The 23,792-nt window shown below is 43.1% G+C and overlaps 1 protein-coding gene across 2 annotated transcripts; it reads right to left on the bottom strand.

Annotated features, from left to right (window-relative positions):
• Window positions 1–46: 46 nt before the first annotated feature.
• LOC121624139 (tyrosine-protein kinase yes-like) lies at window positions 47–22,955 on the bottom strand. Of its 2 annotated transcripts, XM_041961758.1 has the most exons (13): window positions 22,764–22,955; window positions 22,441–22,494; window positions 11,645–11,954; window positions 9,613–9,712; window positions 9,049–9,147; window positions 8,695–8,798; window positions 7,347–7,496; window positions 6,669–6,824; window positions 5,997–6,176; window positions 5,067–5,143; window positions 4,631–4,784; window positions 3,573–3,704; window positions 47–1,676 (listed from the first exon to the last, which is right to left on the bottom strand). In XM_041961758.1, the coding sequence occupies exons 3-13, from the start codon at window positions 11,940–11,942 to the stop codon at window positions 1,468–1,470; spliced, it is 1,659 nt and encodes a 552-aa protein (XP_041817692.1). In that variant the 5' UTR covers window positions 11,943–11,954; window positions 22,441–22,494; window positions 22,764–22,955; the 3' UTR covers window positions 47–1,467. The 2 variants fall into 2 exon arrangements, with proteins under 2 accessions (XP_041817692.1, XP_041817691.1); XM_041961757.1 differs by having other exon boundaries at window positions 22,441–22,955.
• Between the last annotated feature and the right edge of the window lie 837 nt (window positions 22,956–23,792).

The following is a 23,792-nucleotide window of genomic DNA, read 5'->3' as shown; positions in this document are numbered from 1 at the left end:
ACATCAAAACATCTAATTTATAAAAAGAATACTGGACTGTATAATCACGTTTTTATTGTACAGATTCACTCAGATGAGTCTCCACCCACTTCCTTCCTCCCAAATAGGCCTGTATTTCACAATCCTTTATTAGTAATTTTATAAAATGAGGATTTTCTAATATCAAAGCCCTTCTTTACAAGCCCAGGCGTCAATTAGTGTCATTCCCATGATAATAGTGTCCCAGTGAGTCCATACAGGAGCAAAATGCAGAGATAAAATCACTGTAAAAAACTGTAATCATTGCAATACAAACAGTCTTTGTGGAGCCACCTTAGATTTGTGAACACAAAAGAGTCCCAAGTTCTTTGTCAGTCACATTTTAGAATATAAATTGGTCGTTTCCTATTTATTTGGTGGCTTTCGTCATGATTTCCACTATCAGAAAGAGTTTTATAGTCCGTAAAGTCTTCCCATTGGCAGATATTTCATATGTGATAAGTCATTCCGGCTCGGCAAGAAGCCACAAGTCCACACGTTTCATCGCTGTTTGACTCACTGACCCGTTACACAGGCTGTCTTTGTGTAAGCATGTCCCTGTAGTGATCACAGTGAGATTATACAACCCGGGCAGCGAGGGACAGGAGGAATTATGACAAAAGCCTCATCAGAGGTTTCTGCATGATGATGGACAGTTGAGGAAGTCTCCAAACGATGCTGTAAAGCCATGTCCATGTGATATGAATAAATTGTGGTTATAAATTCTTATGATAACAAAGGAACATAGAACATAATATTTAAAAAAATGTAGAAGATTAGAAAGGCATAAAAAGACCATATCACAGTCTCACTGCAGTCACCCATTTGTAAGAAATAAAAAGTGGTGGCTGATGAAATGTACCTAACGTTAAGATGTTTGGGATTTACTTTTAAATAATCACTGTCAAATGGACTGTGATAATGACCAGCAGTCCCCTGAGAGCTTCTCCCTATCAGTTTAATATATTATCTCTGTTAATAATTTATTGTTTTGATGCATAATTTACCAATTAACCACAAACGAATACTGTTTGGAGGCAAGTGGAGTGTGAGATCTCCACATTAGACCGCATAAAAGCCCCAACAGTTGGACTGCTATTCAACAATATGTGTTTCTGCTACGAGGCATTATCACAGCTTACTTCACAGCAATACGTGAACTGGTTTCTTTCTAGCTCAGTCATCGTTGTACATTGTGATAGAATCCACATTAAAAATCAAACATTTCACACAGCTAAGACTTTCAGTACCATGAATCAGAACAAAAAAAAAAGAAAAAAAGAAAAATGAAATGGTGGCGGACGCTGAAAGCAAAGAACAAAAATCAAGAATGGGCAGAACGAGTAGTGGTTTGTGCGACTGGTTAGCCTGGTTTCCAGTCAACTTTTTATAGTTGAATAATTAAGAGCTCATGTCTTCTCTCTGCTCGTCTGCTGCAGTCTGGGCAGGCTATAGGTTCTCTCCAGGTTGGTACTGTGGCTCTGTGGCCGTGAAATAGTCCTCTAGGAAGGACTGGAGGTACTCGAAAGTGGGCCTCTCGTCCGGATCTTTCTTCCAGCAGAGCTTCATCATCTCGTGCAGGGACTCGGGACACCCCTGGGGGCAGGGCATGCGGTAGCCTCGCTCCACCTGCTCCAGTACCTCCCTGTTCACCATGCCTGAGGGGGAGACAGGAGACACAAAGGACTGTCAGGGCTTTTAATCACTTTTTAGGCTGTTTTTAGGTATAGCAACGACACAAGTGGGAGAAGAAAACTCAAACGGGCTCCTGTGTATGTTTGCCAGACTATAGGTTAGATAAAGGCTGCAACTAATGATCATTTTCTTTATCGATTAATCTCCAGATCATTTTTTTCAGTTTTAGTAATATAAAATGTAAAAGAAAATAGTGAGAAATACCAATCACAATTTCTTAGTTCAGATTGGATACACAACAGAGAACAGAGGCAAATACTAACATTTAAGAGGCTCCAGCCAGAAAATATTCTTAATTTTTGCTTCATAAATGATAAATAATACAAATAATTAATTCAATAGATCGCGTTTGCTGAGACGCATTCGCTGAGAAGATTGATGCCACTCTCATGTTACTAAATTTGAAGCTACAGCCAGGAGACTGCAAGCTTAGCTTGGCATAAAGACTGGAAACAAACAAGAAAAGTTAGCCTGGTTGTGCCTGAAGGTAACAAAATCCACCTACCAGCATCTCTAAAGCTCATTAGTTCACGTAATATCTCTTTTGTTTAGTCCATACATTAACCTAAGTGTAGGACATCCCAGCTCTGTTGCCAGGCAACCTCACGTCTCCAGAAAGTCATTGCACTCGGCCGTGTCTATTGTCTTTCTTGACCCACTTTAGATAAAACCACGCCACCTTCTGTATGATGAATGTCATGGCGGATGGAGGGGTGATTGGGGAGGTGGAGGGGTGTTCGCTTTAGGGGGGCGACGATTGTATCATAGTGGCTGTGTCCCCTGGCACCCCTTGGCAGCGCCCCAGGCTGGCTGGCTAGCTACTGTGCTTTTTGCTAACCGTATATTCAGTTGGTGCGTGGTGTTGAGAAATGTGAAACATTAATTCTGAGGGACTATGAGTTAACACTTTGGGCCAAGTATAGCGACTACGTTATGTATAGCTTGAAAAATAACAATATGGGGCACTGAATTTGATGAATTTCCTGTTTATCAGTGTAAATGAGACCAGAATTAGCTAGCTAGCTAGCATTGTTGAGACTGGGACCTAACAGGAACACGTTATCGTCATAGGGAAGTCGGTCACATAAAGTGGATCCCTAAAACCACAACTTGTCATTCTTACAGTTTTTGTACAGATTAAACAAACATGTTGAGTCGTGAGCTCTGGAGATGCTGGTAGGCAGGTTTTGTCACCTTTGGACAGAGCCAGGCTAACCATTTACTCCTGTTCCTGGTCTTTATGCTGAGCTAAGTTAATGTGCTGCATAGCTGTAGCTTCATATTTAGCGTACAGACGTGAGAGAGTAGTGACCTTCTCATCTCACTTTCTGCACGAACGTGATTATGTTTATTTCCCAAAAGGTCCAATTATTCCTTAAATCAATTATCAAAATAGTTTTTTTTATTTTCCTCTCGATAGACTAATCTATTAGTGGTTTCAGCGCTACATCTGATAGAAAGTGGAGCTGCGTGAATGTGGTGCAAAACACTGCAGGCACTGCTCCCCAGGGCAATATCAGTCTGGCAGATGGTTATAAACAAGAGTGGTGTTCAATCTCCTGATCGTCCTCCACCAGATGGTCTCATCTAATCTCAAATGTGTGTGTGTGTGTGTGTGTGTGTGTGTGGATGTCACTCTTCCCCCTGCAGAGGCATAAACAACCAGCGCAGACAATGTCAGACAGCTTCGCTTCATCCTCCGACATTAACGAGCACGCCAGCTTGACGTCTGCTGACAGACTGAAAGCTGATAACTCCGGCTGTGAGTCACCGCCCTCTGACACCAGTTTGAACGTTTTTTTCGCCACCATGGTCGAGTGTGATTGTGTGTGTGTGTGTCTGCTGTCACTGTCACTTACCTGGGTAGGGCACTCTGCCTTTGGTGACGAGCTCAGTGAGTAAGATCCCAAAGGACCAGACGTCTGACTTGATGGTGAAGCGGCCGTACAGAGCGGCCTCTGGGGCCGTCCATTTAATCGGGAATTTGGCTCCTGTATGAGACGGAGAGAGGAGGGTTGAGTTGATTCCACTAGAGGGCGTAGGCCTTCAGTTCAGCCCTCGTTTCCAAGAAATCACGATGACCAAAGTGACCCACAATGACATCATTAGGATCACATCATTATCTTGGTATTCAGGTCCATACAGTCTTGTAAAAGCAACTCAAAGAAAAGTCTTACAAGGCTCAAATATAAGATTGAAGGCATACAACCGAGTATAAAGGACATTCTTCAGGATCTTGTGTTTAAAGGGTTAGTTTGCTCATCTCCAAACAAGGTCACTCGAGTGGCTTTCCACGTGCTCAAGCATGACATTATGTTCTTTGGAAATGTTTCTTTGTCATCCACTAATCGTGCTGTGAGCAGTTTTCTTTATCCTCGAGTAAATTCCAGACATCTGTGGATAAATCACAGTAACACTGGGACTGGAAAGAGATGTTTCTTTTGAATATGTTAAATATAACCTTTTCTGCTCTTTGAGCATCACAAACATCCCATTCAAAGCTAAAATTCATTCATCTTCTATTCTGCCAACAGCACTGCTGTCGCACTCCTACAGCGGATAAACCAACATGGTGACACTCAGCCTTTTGTCAGATCTGTGACGGAGAAACTATCGATGAGCATCTTTTATGTTCACTCCAATGATCCTTGTTGGAGCATTATAGAGCATATTGGGGAGGTTGTTATAGGTGAGGTTGTAATTTGGAAGTGAGCTGAATTCTCCCAGCGTGTGAAAAGCGCAACTAATCAGAGGGAACAGGAGCATCTGGTTCCCACTATTATCCTAATTCACCATGATAGGAGACAACAGGGAGTCGCCCTTGCTGTGAGGTCACTGCTCTGGCCATTTTGACCTGGATGCCTCATTCACCTGTGACTCACACAGTCTCTGTATGTGGGTGTGTGTGTGTGCCCACCTTGCCTCGCTGTGTACTCATTGTCCTCTATCAGCCTGGCCAGACCGAAGTCGGCGATCTTGCACACCAGGTTGTCTCCCACGAGAATGTTAGCGGCACGCAGGTCCCGGTGGATGTAGTTCATCCTCTCGATGAAAGCCATGCCGTCAGCGATCTACAAACAAACCATTTGACAGCATCTCAAGACGGCTGCTTCGCCAAACAATTTTTAGCTTCTCGCACTTCTCTCATCCAGCCCCCTGTCAGGCACAAAGAGGAGGCTAACATCGACAGAACAAAAGCAAAGCGGGCCAAATCTGGCAGAGGAAGACATGTTTACCTGAGCCTGTCGTTCTTTTTTTAAAACCAGGGGCTTAAAATAGAGCTTAAAAGCACGATTCACCGACACAAATTCTGCTCTCGTGAAACAGAAATGCAGGTATTTGGTTTGTCTCACCTGTGCAGCCATGTCCACCAGCAAGGGGAGCTTCAGAAACTTGCCGTCACCCTCTTTGAGGAAGTCAAGCAAGCTTCCTATAAAAACAGAAACAGTGAGAAGTCATAAATGCAGGACAGCCATGATATACTGTAGAAGCAATAAAAGGCCTGCGATACCACCTGCATACTAATGTACCAAGGCCTGGGTCTTTACCATATCCTGGTTGGAAACTTAAAGTGAATATTAAATGAAGCTTTGCTGTGAATTGGTATGCGGTTCATAGTGGCATCTAATCACTAGTGTTCATTTAGTGCCTATCAGAGGAATAGTTTCTGCAGGAAGAGTAGCAGAACTGTGGAAAATACTACAGCAGTTGCTCTGTGAGATCACAACACACAGCGGATCAACAAACTGCAGGCATTTAGACACGCATGTACACACACGGAGGCATATGTCATAGAGTTAACATTTACACACACATAAATCTAATTACTCGTAAAAGCCTGAAAAAAAAAAAAAACGCATTGCAGCTAACGCTACGAAAGCCTCCCACAAAACTACTGCAGTTTTCAATTAAACATCCCAGTTTCAGGCCTCAGGGAACCACGAGGGACCTTCAAGGACTTTCAATATGTACAGCATTTTAATTAAAACAGCCATAAAAATTTACATTTTTCCTTTAAGGAAATCACCATGCATATATTTGACATCAGTGCCGTGCCTGAATGACTGAGGCCCAGTTTCGTGCCTGAGACATCTAAAGGCTGTGGCTTGATGTTGTTTTGCTTTTCTTTAAAAATAGACCTCATCAGTGTCATGTAACAGGAAACAGCTGAGTCTTGTTACCCTCCAGGGCTCGGAGTTCCCAGAAAATCAGTTTAATTGCTAATCAAATATGCCAGTCTGGAGCTCGTAATAGCTTTTCAGGTATGTTTCAGGTATCTGTACCTTTGGCCATGTACTCTGTCACAATATAAATGGGCTCCTCAGACACCACAGCATAAAGAGGCACCAGTTTGTCGTGTCTGAGCTTCTTCATGATCTGAGCCTCCTGGAGAAAGGCCTCAGGCGACATCGTGCCCGGCTTCAGCGTCTTTATGGCCACCTTGGTGGTGCCATTCCATGTGCCTGCAGAGACAAAGATAGGGACAGAGAGGCCCACAGGCCGCAGGGGTAATCAGTGTTGTTAATGGGGTGGGAGCAGGACAATATCATTAATTAGGTCTTGTAATTGCTCAGACATGTGCTGTCATGCATGCACTCCTCGCAAATCTCTGGGACGAGCGGATGCACGCTCGCGGTTCAGAGAGGAACAAATAGATTTTGTCTGGTCCTCCTGAGTGAGATCTCTGGAGATAGACAGACTACAACAAACAGAGGAAGCAACTGCAGGAAGTGGATAATTCCCCAGTTTGGACAAAAATAGACACAATAAATATAGGCTTTGGAGTGTTTGTGTGTGTTGGATTTATGCGCATGATGTCTGCATTTCCTGAATAGATCTGGGCCGATCTTGTGTTTCCACATCTACATAATTACAACTGAATGTTAAACAAATGCACGACAGCAGAAAGAATTTTCCCAACATGTTCCTGCGTGTGTTGTGTGCCCGGCTCTTACCCATCCAGACCTCTCCGAAGCAGCCCTGGCCCAGTTTGAGCTCCAGTCGCAGGGACTCCCGGGGAATCTCCCAGGCATCTTTCGCGAGCCCCTGGGTCTGAGGCTTGACTGTGGGGCACACCGTGGTCAGCCTGTGGCAAAGCCCGTCGGCGTGCTCTGTGATAAAGTGAGACGCGCAGATCAAAACGCTACATTACACCCGGCAGTGCCACGCACACCCACATGAGCCTTTGAACCAGCAGGATGCAGCTTTTTAAAGCCGGTCTCTTTCATGCATCGATTCATTCCATTTGATGTGGATGAATTTCTGCTCTTATGCTAACTGTGATGAAATATAAATGAGATGAAGTGGCTTTTTAGCACAACAAAACCGTCTCCAGAGTCAGACTGAAATGAAGTGGGATCGCAGATTTTTAACCTCAACCTTCCTCGGGCTGACGATGAGGAGGGAGGCTCAGAATCATAACTGTGCCACCCACTGTTATTAAAATTACAGGCTATTCATCTCCCTTGGTAACAGTCTGGGGCTTATTGCGGGTAGCACAGGAACCTGCGTGGTGGCACAGAGCTGCGGGTGTGGCTGAGAGTAATTTTCAGGTGTGATGAAAGACTGCGATGAATAACGAATGAGTGAAGACAGGAAAAGAGGCCGAGCAGGAAACATTGCACGCGGCGTACCTCTGTAGTGTTTGACAAGCTTCTGCAAGGTGTCAAACTGCGCTCGCGTGGTGATGTAGTATCCCCCGTTGTCAAGCTTGCGGATCTTGTAGTGTTTCACATTGTCTCCTTTGGCTTCGTCCCAGTCTCGTATGGATAGAGAATAAGCACCTGGAGGAGATGAGGGAAATGCGCTTCATCCATCTAAACAAAAGCGTCAATGATTGGACCGTGTGATGCCTGTAAGAGTTGCAAAGTGGGACAAGACGCTGGTTCCATGATTATTTTTTACTGCTGGAAATCCCCAGTTATCCTTCAATGATGTCTTATATTCTCTTTAACATAGGAGCTGCTTTGTCTCTGAGAAGTGATTTTTTTTCTCCCCCCATCAGGTTGGTGTGCCGACTGGCTATAAATACACCACATGCAACACAACAAGCAAATCCAGAGCGACTTCAGAGGCGCTGGATCCAGAAGCAAACTGAAAGCAAAGGTCAGACAGAAGATCAGCACACTGCACTGAGGGCGCCCAGTATTTTCTTTTCTTTGTCAAGCACTGAAAATGTCTGGCAAAGATAGATTTAGATGAGAAATGTTGCTCTATTATATCATATTAACTGGGAGCTAAGATACTACAACTGTTACTACTAACATGTTTTCTGTCCTCAGAAAGCATTTTAAAACGTATTTATTTTCTTTGGCATTCCCTTGATGTCATACCTTTAATTTTTTGGGCTGTACCAAGTATATAGCCACCGTGACGTCACCCACGGATTTGTGGGCTACTATTTTAAAGCCTCAAGTTTGTCATCATGAGCTTGTTTTTATTGAAGCCAAAGTGGATTTTATTTGGACAAGAGATTGGAGCTGCCATGGATACGCCTTTCTACGCCTCTGTCCTGATTGGATCTGACTGAGAACCCGAGGACATTACTGTCCATAACAACGTCACCAGGCCCAAAAGCATACCCTGTTTTATCATCTGTTTTACTCTGAATAGGATCATACTTTACAAAATGAACATCATGCTGTATTGACGGAAGACTTGAAACCAGCGACTGAGACCATAAAGTCATTAGGAAACTGTTGACTAAGGTAATAAATTAAGTGAGAAGTAGGGTCGTTTTCTCATAGGCTTACATACAGTCAGACTTGTTTTTGCAGCCAGTGGAATCGCTCTGACTTCTTTCCTCACATTTTGTACCTGGTTTTAACCTTTGATTTTTTATCAGACATGTTCTGCTGCAGCTGCTCTTCTTCTGTGTGCTCCAGCTCCAGTAGGCTAGCATTATTCAGGACTTTTGTCTCTGGATGCCTGAAAATTAGTCCTCCCACTTCACCACTCCGTTCATTAAGAAGCGATCGTCACCTTTAGTAGTTTCACTTTCTCGCACCAGGAAAGTTCCTCGATGGTTCCCTGGGTTCAGCAGCAACCTCTCTGCATCTTTGCGTCCCATTTTACCAAAGTACCACCTATGAATAGAAAGCATAGACATTAAAAAAAACCTGCCAAACTTAAAGCGTCAAGTGGTGACTCAGAAGCTGAAAATCAGTCACAGCTGCACTAGATGTTGTTGCTTAGAACATCAAAATCACATCCCGAAGCTTAATCTGGTTTGTGAAGCTGTTAATATTTGGACTGTGTGCTTGTTGCAAGCCACGTAAGATCAGATGGAGATGGCCCAGCCGTAGATGGAGTCATGAGGCTATAAGAAGGCCTTACTCTTCAGCCTGGATGGAGTCAGCAGGGGCCACATAATTGCTCGGGATGTAGCCTTTCCTCCCCGTGTTGATGGAGCGAGCCTCCCACCAGTCTCCTTCTCTGCAGGAGGACAATGACACAGGAGAGATGAGACAAACCAAGACCTGGTACTCTACATCCTGCTATGACCGATGCTCTGGATGATAACTGGTTAATAGTGGTTAACAGTTTAAGGGTTTAAAATGAACCTCACTTGTTCTGCTTTTATTTAAGCGTCCGGATTTGATGCAAAAACTGTGAACATGAGGTGAGGGTGAGGTGGGACTGGAAAACATCGTCACAATGGGGGTTGAATGAGACTAATCTACTTTACATTACAATGCTTTAACCTCAGGCGACATCTTTGCCACGGCATGAATGGAATAAAAGAATTCACAGCACTGTGCAGAAAGGCAGCATCAGGAAACAAGCTGCAATCAAACTCATTCATGAATACCGACACACAAAGAACAGGTGCAGTTTGGGAGTAGAAAGCGAGGCATCTCGTCACCGCTGCTGCACTAGAGAGACGAGGAAGATGCTTACGTATTGTTGATGATCTGGAAACGGTCTCCTTTTTTAAACGAAAGATCATCTGATGTCCGAGCTTCATAGTCATACAAGGCCACAAAGAACGTAACGCCACCTGAAAACACAAACACAGGCCCACGTGTAATTAATAAACACCTTGTGAACGTTTAGTAGTGAGTAAACACTTAATAGAAGACAAGTAGAGGACATCATGATGCTGTAGAGGGACCATATCAGGACACAGCAGGTTTGCTTGTGTGTGTGACTGTTTAATGGCCAGTTTAAGTGGATAAATCTGTCTCCCCAAGGTCCGAGAGCTCATACTGTATTGATTTTCTTTGGCTTATAATTCATAAGTATGAGTGCTTCCCCTGCATGGAAATATGACCGTGACTAGACTCTACAAAGACAGACACAAGCCACAGAAAAGTAAATATATCAAACCGGTTTCTAATGGTAGTATGAAACATGTCGACACAAGGTGTTAACATGAGCTCAAATTAAATACTACAAGACAGTAAATTATAGTACAAATCAACTCATCCTTCCATCCCATGTCGACCCACCACTGACAACAATGCTGCCAGCAGTAATCTCATTATCTCCTGTAGAAAGCAAATGCCATGGCAGTGCCACCTTCACCCCCCCTCTGAGAGCAGATAATCCAACATGGAGGAGGATTACAACCTAAATCCAACTGAAACAGGAGGGTTCAGTCTCATCTCTGTGCTCTCAGGATCGCTGTAAGCTGCTCAGGAACATTTATCAGAGTTGATCGCCGGACCTGTGTTAAATCTAACAAGGAAAAGCTAGTTAAAATAACAATGACTGGGGCATTAGCCGCGACACCCACATGTCGGTTTAGCATACTGACCGAGTTAAGATCGGTGTTAAGTATGTTTGCGTGTTGTAGCCCATTTGCTGTTTACTGTAAGACAGAGCATTAACCCTTTACATTACTGCTGATCAGCATGTACTTGTATCACAGTTAACCTTAAGCCTGTTTCTGGCTTTGACATTTTGGAGCTCCATGCTAACAGCATGCTAACAGTGTGCTAACATTCTCACAGTGACAATGCTAACATGCTAATGTTTAGCAGGTATGCTTACCATGATCAACATCTCAGTTTAGACTTTGTTGGCATGCTAATATTTGTTAATTAGCACTAAACATAAAGTAGGACAACGGGAACACCATTTTTGCAGGTGTTTGGTCATAAATGAAAGTTTCCGACAAAGCAATGGTGCTAGATGAAAAGTTAATTGATCGCCCAAGTTATTTCAGTTCATCCTAAGGGGGACAAGAGCGTGATAAATTATTTAATGGAAATCCATAGATGGTGAGACATTTCACTCAAAACCACAAAAGTCCACCTCGTGGTGGCACTAGAGGGAAGGTCTGGGGACCCCATCACCAAATCACTAGGCTCCTTTGTGAACCACAAATGTCTGTAAATAAACAATTTTGCGGCAGGATAAGAGAAAAGCTGGTTGTGCAAGAGGAAAAATCAGGGGATCGCTAGTCATTGGGATTCATTCTGCGCACCATAAATATCTGTAGCAAATTTCATGGAAATCCATCCAATAGTTATCGAGACATTTTACTAAAAAACAAACATATCAAACCTCCTGATGGAGATATCAATATTTTCTGAAATCACCAAAGTCAGTCAGATTCATTCCCTGCAGACCAGCGGATCACCATATCCAGAGCCAAGCTGCTAGCACGACTTAAAAATGGTGGAAAACATGATGGATTACAAATCTGCAGCAAGTCAAGTCTCTACAGCTTGATTTGAATACATATTAAAAAGTGTGCTATTAAAGATTAAATACCATACGGCGTTATGGAAATTCTAAGGCAGGAAGCAGATTGAAGGATACAAAGATTATGAGTGGCTGCCTGGAAGCTAAGAAAAATACATTCAACAACTAAAAAAACGGTTAGCATTAAAAATGTGGTCAATAGTACACAATGTGTACTGAACATGAATATTAAGAAAGCAATGCTCTCCATGAAGACATCTGTCAATAAAACACTACTCACTTGAGACAGCACCAGAGAAGGAGTTGGACACAGGACCGGAGAAGGAGGACGACGCCCCTCCGAAGGGAGTCATGGCAGACGAGGAGCCGCCAAACGGCGTGAGGGTGTGGTTGAAGTTTACAGCCCCAGAGCCTGATGAGGAGGAGGGGGCTTGATTCTGCTGCAGCTGGGTGGGATCTGGTCCGTAGTGTCCTACTTGAGGTGTGGTGGCGGTGGCGTTGGGGTCTGACACCGTGGAATTTTCTGGACGATACTTCATCGTGGGACCCTTGTCCTCTTTGCTCTTTATGCAGCCCATCGTCTCGCCTGCCTGGAGAGACAAAACACAGAACCATCAAATTAATGCCAGAAGATTGAAGAATACAGAATCCAATTCATGACTCGCCATGATTATCCATAAATAAAGTAGAGGGCCAAGGGAGGTGCAGGATTAACAATTGCAACATAAGGCCTGTAGGAACATGCCTCATGAAATGAAAATTTAATGACCTGATATTAATATGAGAGTCATTTTGTTGTTGTTGTTGCAAACACTAAGACTATAAGCCAAGTGGTAACTGGGACATATGGTTAAATCCGCTTTCGAATCACGCTCGACTCACACGCGTAGATTCAATGGTGCATACATGTTTTGGTGAATGACAAGTGTAAAATGGAGGGGTAAAACGGTCATTATCATCTTATATTGTCATGATCTATTACATGTCACTGTTGTTCCATAAAGAGATCACATAATGTTCACGTGCAAATGACAGATTAAAGCCAGTCGAAAGACATCCAGCCTTGAAACGGAGAAAAACAAGAATTATTTGCAGCATCAGAGCTGTGTTCTGTATTTCTGCCTGGCTGAGAGGCCTCAGTCCATAGAGGAATGACTAAAAAGGCCCAGTGGACACAAGCCCAGGGGCCCGAGGGGTCATGGGGTCCCTGTGTGAGAGCCTCTGTATGAAGTGGCTATCAAATGAGATGCAAAAGGACAAAGCACAAACACACTCGAAATGACCATAAGACAATCACAAAGTGAGGCAAAGTGACTAAAAAGAGATGCAAAGCTACCACAAAGAGACGCATAACTACCACAAAGAGACGCAAAACTACCACAAAGAGACGCAAAACTACCACAAAGAGACGCAAAGCTACCACAAAGAGACGCAAAGCTACCACAAAGAGACGCAAAACTACCACAAAGAGACGCAAAACTACCACAAAGAGACGCAAAGCTACCACAAAGAGACGCAAAACTACCACAAAGAGACGCAAAACTACCACAAAGAGACTCAAACAACTACAAAGAGATGCAAAACTACCAATAAGAGAAGCAAAATGACGGCAAAAGATGCAAAACTATGCCAAAATGATGCAAAACAACAGGAGGTGCAAAATGACCACAAAGAGATGCAAAACATAAACAAAGAGACACAAAACGACTAAGAACTACATCTCTGAGTTGTTTTTATGTCTGAGTCTGAGGCTCTGTTTCACCTGCAGAATGTGACAGGAACAGTCTGGGTGTCATGCTAATGCAGGAGGGGTGGAGAGTCTTTTACACATCTGTACCCGGGGGCTCATTGCCTCATAATCCGTCCACGCCTCAGCCTAACCACGCTACAAGATTGAAAACATCGGTGTGTCTCCATCTGCGGGGTTGTCATTCCTCCTCCTAACACAACTTGGCCGGAGTCACGCTGAGGCATTCTTTTGTGAGGTGAAGGCCTGGAAAATGTGGAGACTATCAGACACGCTTGTAAAGGAGTCTGAGCTCGGGGAGATCAGAACGTTTTCATTGGCCAAGAACAACAGCTGCTCGAGGAGTTGGATTTGGTTAATTGGCGTCGACACATTACAAGACAGTAAAACAATAGAGGATTGAGGTGAAATGTGAGCTTTTGTGGAGAAGATGTGGAGGATGAAAGCAAGACTACGCAAACATGGCACAGCTGGTGACAGGAGCGAGAAGGGAGCAGCTCGGTGAATTACAGGGTCACAATCATGCATCGGTGCAACACAAGAGGATCTGCTGGTGCACCGATACACCTTTCACTGATTTTGGAACAGTGGCCTTGATGTTTCGAGGTGGGAGGGATTTTTCCGCATCGCAGAAGGAGGGGCGTAATCGAGGGTTCATCGAGTTCTCCGGCTGAACTGCCAAGAAAATCAACAAAATGGGGACAAACCACAGAAACCTTCCAAAGATTCAGAACACTTTGCTCAAATCAAACCGTACAACCGGTTAAATTGCAGGTTAGAGCTCGTGCTGCGCGCTGGTCGGCCTCTACAAAACCATTTTACGAGCGGCCGGTCGCTGGAGATGTGCCAAAATGAAGCAGATTTCTTAAAAACATATTCAGAGGAATATGGCAATAAATCTAATATCAGATGTTAGATGTGGAGCCAATATGCTGAGAATGTTGGCACTGAAAAAACAGCTTTTTCCGAGCCAAACTTTCCTTTAACCTCGAGACAGAACGAGTGTCACGGAAAGCAGAGGTCTCCACTCAGTGGCTTAGTCAACTATGGTGGGCTTGTGTTTCATCATCAGACAGACGAGAGCCCGGCTCATTGGCTCGGCAATGAACTTACCACGCTGTAAAACACTGGACGGCGTCCCAGGAATATTTGCACTTTAAAGAGAGGATGTTTTTCCCTTCCAGAAACGAGGCATCAGCCGTTTCATAAAAGTGACATCACTCTTCCAAAATTATCACAACTGCACAAATACTGAGCTGAACTTATGGAGCCGTTTGAAGAGAATTCACATCCTTGAATGTCAAAATAAAATACCACATTAGTATATATATAATTTACTTTCATACTGTCCTAGAAACTTCCTTCATAATCTGGCATAATGTCTGTTTAAGGATAAGGAGTCAAGGTGATGCAATTCATTTAAGTATGTTCTGAAAGTCAGTCTTTTTTGGAGAGGGATTTGGATTTGGAGAGGTTAAGGTGCCAACTATGAGCTGTATATTTCCTGGTACCCGTCCAGCCTCTGTTGCACGTACAACCCTGATTCCAAAAAAGTTGGGATGCTGTATAAAACATAAATAAAACAGAATGTGACAACTTGCTAATCCTTTTTGACATATAAATGAGTAAATATCTGCTTATTCTGGATTTGATTCCAGCAACATGCTTCACACAAGTTGGGAGAGGAGAACAAAAGACTGGGAAAGTTGTGGAACGCTCCAAAAACACCTGTTTGGAACATTCCACAGGTAAACAGGTTGATTGGTAACAGGTGATAGTATCATGATTGGGTATGAAAGGGGCATCCTGGAAAGGCTCAGTCGTTCAGGAGCGAGTATGGAGCGAGGTTCACCACTTTCTGAACACACGATTGTATAAAGGATGTTACTGCATTGGCTCAGGAACACTTTTTGAAACCCTTGTCGGTCGACATGGTTTGTTCACTAATGATCAAATTCTGTTTTTATTTAAGTTTTACACAGCGTGCCAACTTTTTTGGAATCAGGGTTGAAATTTGCCGTCGCTCTCCCCTCATTTCCTGTCATCTCTCCACTATCAACTAATAATGGTATAAGCATGAAAAAATTTAAATAAAAAATATCTATATCAAGAAAATCAATAGCTTCAGTCACTGTGTGACCAAAGCTTGGTCTTTAAATTAGCTCTATGGTGGTGAAATATCACAGCAGCTATCGGACGGATTTGCTGCAGATATTCAAGGAGGATCCGTTCTAATGACTTGGTGATATGGTGGGGGTCAGGTGGTGGTGATACCCTGACCCTTTCGCTTCACAGATCACATTTGAATGTGTCCAATACTTTGGTTTATTACTGAATACCAGCAGATATTGTGTTAAATGCCAATTAACAAATGTTAGCATGCTAACACGCTAAACTAAGGTGGTGAACCTGGTAAATATTACCAGCTAAACATCAGCATGTTAGCATTTAGCTCAAATCATCTAAATACAGCGTCAAGGGGCCCCAAGCATGGTAGTATTCTTTTTAAGCTGGTATAAGGAATTTTATGAAGCAAATGATCAATTGATTAAATCAGTAAATAGAAAATAGATCAATCAGTGATTAAATAAGTGTTGGTGCTAACCCTCATATGGTCTTATTCAGTAAAATGTTAAAAACTATCTCAGGTACTTTACACTGTGAGTCTGAAGCAGAGTTACAAACACAGACGTTAGCACTGGATTGCAGAGCGCTTCAGAGCGGATCTGTCAGACAGGGTGTGTACATACACACCTGTTCCCTGGTCGTATTTGCATTAGCAGAGAAGCTTGAAACATGATATATGGCCCCCCATCTTTACGCAGAGCCAAACTTACACTGCACTTTACTACACAGATGCAATGAAATCTTCTGGGGAAATGTATGGAAACACGGTGAATCATTGCCTTTTATGCACATAAAAACACTATATGTAAGATTCCCACCAGATACAGGGTAGAGCACTGCGATCAACAGAACAACTCAGATAAAATTCCCATTAGTGGCTGTGTGGGCATAAAGAAAATGCTTCAGATTGTAGTCTGGGAGAGAACCAGAGAGGGAAACAGCAGGTTGGTGGAATGAGGGAGGGGGGAACCAGGCAGCCAGTGCCAGCTCCACCAGCTTGAGCTACTAGGAGGATTATGAGGATGGAGGATTTACCCTAAGAAGATAATAACAGAAAACAACAACAAAATAAATAAATAAAAGAAAGAAGTGACCACCAGGGCCTGGAGCTGATACAGTGCAGACCCCAGCCTCCACCTGCATGTGGTCATTTTGGCTTGTAGCAACCTTCAATATTTGTTGCATGCGTCTGAAAAGCACAATGGCGAGATGTGTTTCAGGGCTGAGGGGGATCTCTGTTGGAGGGCTCTTACTGGCTCTTGGCTGTGATGATACGATGCAGACCGGCTTTGCCCGGAGCCTCTGAATCAGCTCATCTGACCCTCTATTGAAACCATATTGGTCAAACCAGCCAGCCATCTCATAATGGCACCCTGGGCTTCGTCCACACCTCAGACTGCAAAGTGAGACTGCAGCAACCCTGGGTGAGGTGAAAAATAATGCAACAAATATGTCTTGTGTGGCCTTTTTGGGGCCACAAATGTAATGAAAAGCGTCACATCTCATCTTATAAAGAAGTCCAAAACTGTGCAGACAGACACAGCAGGACTGGATCTTAAATGTCAAACCTCACTGTCTTTTCCAGACACGTCTGTTCAGTTCTGATCATTCCTGAACAGCAGAGCCTTGAAACCGCAAGGAAAATCTGCCGTGCTGCTAATTATAGAAGCTTATTCTTATTGCCGGCAACATCCCGCTGCCCCCAGGATGATAGCGTGACCTACAACTGCACAGCGCATGCAAACCTCGGGAGGACTCCCAGTTGCACCAGTTAGAGCCACACAGAGACAATGAGGGAGGAAGGTGAAGGGTTTAAAAGAGGAAGCATACATGTCGTCACAAAATACAAACATGCATACACCGAGGCCCCTTCCTCTATCTGATTGGAAAGGCGTGGCGCTATTGTCTTAGAACTCCGTTCTGACAGATAAGAGACAGCAAAAGAGGACAAAGTCAGTCCGACTTCTCATTCAGCTTCAATCAAAGCATTGTGATTTGGAACAGACTGTTTGAGATGATCCGCCACAAGCGAAAACGTCTCTTTCTTCAGCCGACACGACTGTGAAATCTTAAAAACAAAGAGGTGTAATCTTTGATTCAATGCTGGTAGAAGCCTTTCCTTTAGTGAGAAGTATTTGAAATAAGGACACAAAAACCTTGGATAACTTTTCTGTCCCCACCATTCATCTTTCATACAAAAACTCTTTTACGTGGCACAGACCAGACACAATCTTTGTCTAATATTCCTCCTCCAGGCAGGTCATATTGCTCTATTAGCTACTGTTGAACTGATATCTGGAAGGGATTCAGTGCCCTGCTCAAGGACACTTCATCAGACAGACCTGCCTGGAATATGATAACTATCCCAGCCGGTAGCTGGAGGGCGAACACTAACACAGAGCAGCTCAGAGACATTCTGAACAGGATTATTATCTTTTGGAATTGGCAGGATTTGGTTTGCTATGGCAGTAAATTTTCCGATTTCATGCGAGTAGCTGGAAGCCTTTGGTCTCGTGTGGGAACTGACTGTTATTTTCTCTACTAGACGATTAATTGTTTTATTGTTCTAAAATTTCCCACAGATGACATCTTCAGAAGTCTTATTTTGTCAGCTCAAAGCCTAAAGATATTCAATTTACTATCATTTAAGACAAAGAAAAGCAGCAAATTCTCACATTTGAACCCTGAAAACAGCAAATATTTCACCCCTTTGCCTTAAAAAATGGCTAAAACGCCTATTTGCCTACTGAATTGAATAAGTTTCTGTCAATCACCTAATCCACTAAAACAAGTTGCATCTTTTTGTACTTGCTGTTATGCATCACTAAAGCATAACATATAGTCAAATACATTTCTGCAACCCAAAAATATTACAGGAAATACATAAAAAACTCCAGATGTTCCCCCAGAGGGACAGAGTCCTCCAGGGACATCTGAGCTTCCTTGTGACCTTTGACCTCTCTTGTCCCTGCTTGTTTCCAGCTCAAACACTCAGTTTTAACAGAAGCGCACCCTCACTATCATTACCCGCGTATGCTCATACTGTCCTGATTTCAATCAGTGCATGCCTCATCAAGACCTTTTTATCTTGTGAAGCACTTTGTGTTGCATTTTAAATGGATGAAAAGTGCTATATAAATAAAGTTTGATTTGATTTGATGAACAGAGGCCGCACACTAAACCAACACCGGAGCGTTTCCATCATCGGCTGCGGGAGGAAAACATTCATCTGAGCTCTTCAAACCGGCCCTGTGTGTTCAAAAGCTACGAAATCAAAACTGTACATATTCTTCTGTTACAGCGATAACGCTAACCTGCGCTCTTCTTATCAGAGACCTGCCTACGCCCCCCCCCCCGCTCCAGCCACAGTGTGAGAATTCCTCACAGGCTTCACAACATGCTGATAAGACAGACGAGAGCTCGCTTTTTCTCTCTCTCACCCTCGCTGATAACTGGAATGATGAAGAAGTTTGGGAGCTTGCAGCGGTCATGGTTCAGAATTTTAAAGAAGGCTGCGGAGACATTAGTTTAGTTGAGTGCGCTGACACTGCAGGATTATTCGAAGGCCGCGCTGTCCACGTTTACAGTTCTGGTGTTCAGAAACAAAGAGATGCCTTTAGATTTAATTTGTTTTACTCAAGTTCGCCTGCACAGAAAGCAACATTGGTTGATTAATTGGATAAGAGTTGTTGCTTTTCTGTGTTTCATTTCATTCAAATTGATCTTTGACGGACAAAACAAGCTTACTGAAAGTTTAATTAGGCATTAATAATCAACAATTAACAGAATCATTACTTGTAGCCTTACATACAAATTATACACTTTCTTTAAGGACCAATCTGAATGTAAGACTATGCATTATGCTGGCTAAATGCTAACATCAGCATGCTATATTCGTAATACAGCGGGGTTTCCATCCAAATGTATTGCACATTTTAACTGAATTTCAGGAAAATTGGCAATGCCAAACTTCAAAAATGTGCTTAAAAATACATGGATGGAAACACAGCTAATGACAATGCTAACACGCTGATGATTAGCAGGCTTGCCATGGTCACCATGCTAGTTTTGCAGCTAGCATGCTCACATTTGGTAATTAGCTGAGGCTGGCTGGGATGTCTTTGGTGCAAGCTTTGGACAAACAAAAAACCTGATGTAATGATTTTCACCAAAGTTAGTACAATTCATCCCGAGGGCGACATGAATGTCGTACCAGATTTGCTAGCATGGCTTAAAGGCTAAAATGTAATTGAAATAACCATATAAGAAAGGATGACAGGAAATTTTAAACACTGATGGAATCAAATGGGAAACTTTACCTTACATGATGTGTTAGTGAAGTATTCATTATTGGACAACAGCAAACTATACTATCTCCTCCAGAACTTGCATACTGAGGAAATGTATGCACTCTTCACATCAGAATTGGACTGAACAGATGCATTTCATGCATTATAGATAAACCAAACCCTGATTCTCAGACATGTTTTGGTCGGTTTTAGCATCTCACTTGTTTTACAGCCTCCACTCCGCTGGGGTTTAGATTATCTAGACTGTAACGTAGCCGACATTTGGCCGGATGGCAGTCATGCAGCCAAGCTGAGTGGTGCGTCGGTGGAGTTCCTCCATCCATCAGCCTTCAGGTCTGAGTGAAACCCTGCCCAGCATCTCGCCGGACAGCTGTCAGCGGCTGACGCTGCGGCTGCAAGACGGGGAGAGTCTCTGGAGCTTTACTGGGCCTCAGATCTGCAACAGATGCTGCCTGCCACCATCTCCCACATTCCTCCAATGCCAATGGGTTAAAACTGGGTCTGCAGGAATGTCATGTGATGTTTCGGATGTGAAGCCTCAGAGCTCTACAGAAACATCAATAAATGGCTCATAATGAGATTCACGCTGTGCCGGGTGTAGAGTTCTGTTGAGAGCATGCGCAAATAAAACTGACAGAGAAGCTCACAACAGTTTGAAGGCTAGCGATGACTTGGAAAGGAGTTCGATTTGAGGAATATTAAATGCAATGGAAATGAATGGAGAGACTTGAGGGTGCTTGACTGTTTTACTTTGACACATGGCAGCCTGATTCCTCAGCTGTCTTTAGAGTTTGAGTTAATATTATCAGTGAACCTGAGCTTTCTGCTGTGCTCATGTGAGTTACTGTGCTGCCACAGGACAGACATCACACAAATTCTAGAATAACGGGTCTTATGGGAATACCTCAATACTGGCACCTGAGTCTTGGCTAGGTGCGAGCTATTTTGGGAACCTGAGTGTGTCTGCACTCATCCAGGGCCGAGTGTTTGAACTGCCATCATCTGATAGAGTGACGGTAAAAGCCATGTGATAGCCTGGATTCGGCTGTTTTCTCCGGAAAAAAAAAGACCCAAACCCACAGCTACACTCTTGATGTTTGCTCATAAAACATCATTTTCAATCTAATCTTTAATATATAAAATGTAAGAAGAAAAATCGTGAGCCCAGTACTTCTATGTGAATTCACAGAATTTTTGCTTCTTGGAGGAAGAGATTTAATACGATGACACGAGAAATCCTTCCCGTCTTTGTTTTGCTCATGTCTGTCAAATATTGCCGACTTTAATTTTAGGAAACTCTTACAAAACCTGGTTCATTTGCAGGCTCGGGCAGATCGTACAGCTACAGCCTCCCAGTGCAACCAGCGTGTTGCAGAGCTGCTGCTGGAGCAGGTGGGTGTTTGCTGCCCTGTGCAAAGCCGCTCAGGTGGATGCCTTCTTAAATCTTTGCTCTTTAAGCATCATACAGATTAAATGGTTTGAAAGTAACTGTGTTGCACCGACCTCAAACACCAGATTGGTGTCAGTTTGACACTGACCTCATTAAGCCGTTTGGGGATCTGCAATTATGTAAGCATTTTTGTTTTTTTGTCATTTTGAAATTAAGCGTTTCCCCTATCAGTTGCATCTTTTCTCTGCCTCTTAGTACCTTAAATAAAAGCAATTTCAATAACATCCAGCAGTTAATTTGGGATTAGATTATTTAGTGAGATTATTTTAAATCTTTCTTTCCAGATAGACCCAGACTCCAGATCATATCTTGCTTTTATTGCTCATGTTTCTCACTATTACACTCTCCGCTTTGCTGTTGTAACAGTGCAAATGTCCCAGCTGTGGTATAAATGGAGGATTATCTTATCTTTCAGGTATTTCAACCGTTCTGGGGTGCTGGCTCAGGAGGTGCCTAATTTTAATGACATACATCTTAGAAATGGCGGATTTTCCCTTTAACTTGCCTCACTCCACGTTCACCAGCCCTTATATGGATCTACACCAGCGATGATTCAGTCACAGTTGTGTAAAAGAACAGGATGAGCTGTATCCTTTAGGTGACACGTTGCGGAGTCAGTTTACTTTAAGCAGGCTTGTCCCACACTGTGCGGGTAATGAGGACGATCCCCCTGCCCCTCAGTGTGGAAAAGTAGAACTAGAGGAATAATAAAGCAACAGCACAAAGTGAGGGAGACACAGTCTGTGACTCAGCTGTTTGATCACTTTGAATTCAGACTGACAGCATCACCAAAAGGCCCCGAACCTCCTCCACCTCCTCCTCAACTCTCTGACAACAATCTGAATCAGCATGAGTCAAAGATTGGGTTTGATATTTGAAATGATGAGGTGGCACTTTTAGCCTCATGTGTCTGGGTCTAACAGCGACTTTAAATTAATACAATAGGTGGAAAACATCCTGAAAACTTCGTACAAGATAAAAAACACCTTGGATATCAGTTAAATGTTTTAACTTTTTATGCCTGTATTCCTTAAGATTTACATTTATGGTAATTAAAGCACCTATTATGAACTATTTAACATATTTAAATCACTGTAATGCTATTACACTGTAAAACATCTGTGGTATTGTGACCTTGCCCTACTTTAAAGTGTTTATCTGCTATAGACTATGGTTGCACTAATATTCCTGTGGGACCTGAAGCACATGCTGTGTTCACTGATATTTCTGCCTGTTTAATAATGATCTGAGGATTAATACACAGCTTGCAGGGAGGTTTGCAGCACAGACTACAACCTGCACACAGGTATATATTTGTGTGATCATGAGACAGCTTCATTCCTTTGTTGATGACAGGTCAGACTGGCGAGCAGCTGCGTTTCGGCCCATCCTTATCTAATCCTGCTGCTCTGACAAAGAGCCGTTTCAATTGTGATTTTTACCTCCACAAATCTGCGTCCTTCTTCTGGGTTCGCTCCCTTTTTTCCCCGTCCCACCTTCAGTCAGATCCGGGAAAGAAAAAAAAAAATCAGAGTTATTCCAACCGGGACCGAACCGCCTTCATCCTCACTTCATCCATCCAGCAGAGCAGAATTAGTGCTGAAGTTAAAGCAGAGCGGTGCTGCTGTGAGAGAGGATGGCGGAGGAGACGCTCATTGTTGTCAGAGAGGATGAATCCAGCAGCATGACAGGGATTAAAAAAAAAAAGTGAGATCCTAAAGTGTCCCAGCTCTTTGTCGCCTCTACTTCCTACTACTAAACTTACATCAACCCCCACACAACAACATGGCCGACCCTGCCTGCGGGACTGGAGCCACACAGCTGGAGACACAGATCCGACCGGCGCAGCTGATCCGAGAGCAGCGGGCAGAGCGGACCATCACAGGAGGAGAACCGGCGGGAGTCACGAAAATCATAGAGAGATAATAACGCGAGGGCGGAAGAGGAGCGGAGCGGAGCGGAGGATGGGTTCATGTGGAGAAAAAGGAGGACTCAAAGCGTCCTCAATTTGTGCCGTTTTCAGTCACATGTACGGAGCTCTGGCGCCCCCTGTTGGTTCGAGCGACGACGCTGCAGCTGCACATCTGTAACTCACTTTAACGGCTGCAGCTGCTGTCAAAGCTGGAATATAACTAACTAAGTAGAACAGAATTAATTGTAGCTGTAAAGAAAGCAAAATCTCTTTATTACAGCCTTCATTTGCGTTGATTTATTATGAATATTAGTGAGAGCTGGGAATTGGAGGATTAAGATGTAGGATCGCAATGACTTTCAAATGGGTCGATAAATTCTAAATAACATTATCATGTGTTCTTACAATGACAAGTACTGTACGTTACTGCAAAAGCACGATTTACATTTACTCAAATACTGTACTGAAGTACTCAAATACTGTACTGAAGTACAGATTAGACATATTGTACTTGACTAAAGGAAAATATTATACTTTGTACTACTACTTTCTCTATGTTTTAGCTACTTATCAATTTTCAGATTCCAACTTTTTATACTCTTCATGTCCAGTAAAGGCCACGTAGTGATTTTGAAACTTTATGATAAACTGAAAACTGAAAAATGAAAAATGAAATGAAAAAAATGTCTCCTCCCTATTAAGATAAATTCACCTATTAAAAAACTCTCTTGGATTAGCAGGAAAATGCATCGTCACAAAGCTGAAACCTTAAACATCTGCAGTGGTAAAATGCAACACACACATTAACGCAGCTGTAATATTCAGATATGATAGTAAAACATTGACAGGGACCATTTTACTTCACAGTGAGTACTTTTACTT

This window comes from Chelmon rostratus, chromosome 20 (genome assembly GCF_017976325.1).
Source record: "Chelmon rostratus isolate fCheRos1 chromosome 20, fCheRos1.pri, whole genome shotgun sequence".
Taxonomy (NCBI): domain Eukaryota; kingdom Metazoa; phylum Chordata; class Actinopteri; order Chaetodontiformes; family Chaetodontidae; genus Chelmon; species Chelmon rostratus.
The sequence above is the reverse complement of the archived record's forward strand: the minus strand, read 5'-3'. Positions and strand labels throughout refer to the sequence as shown.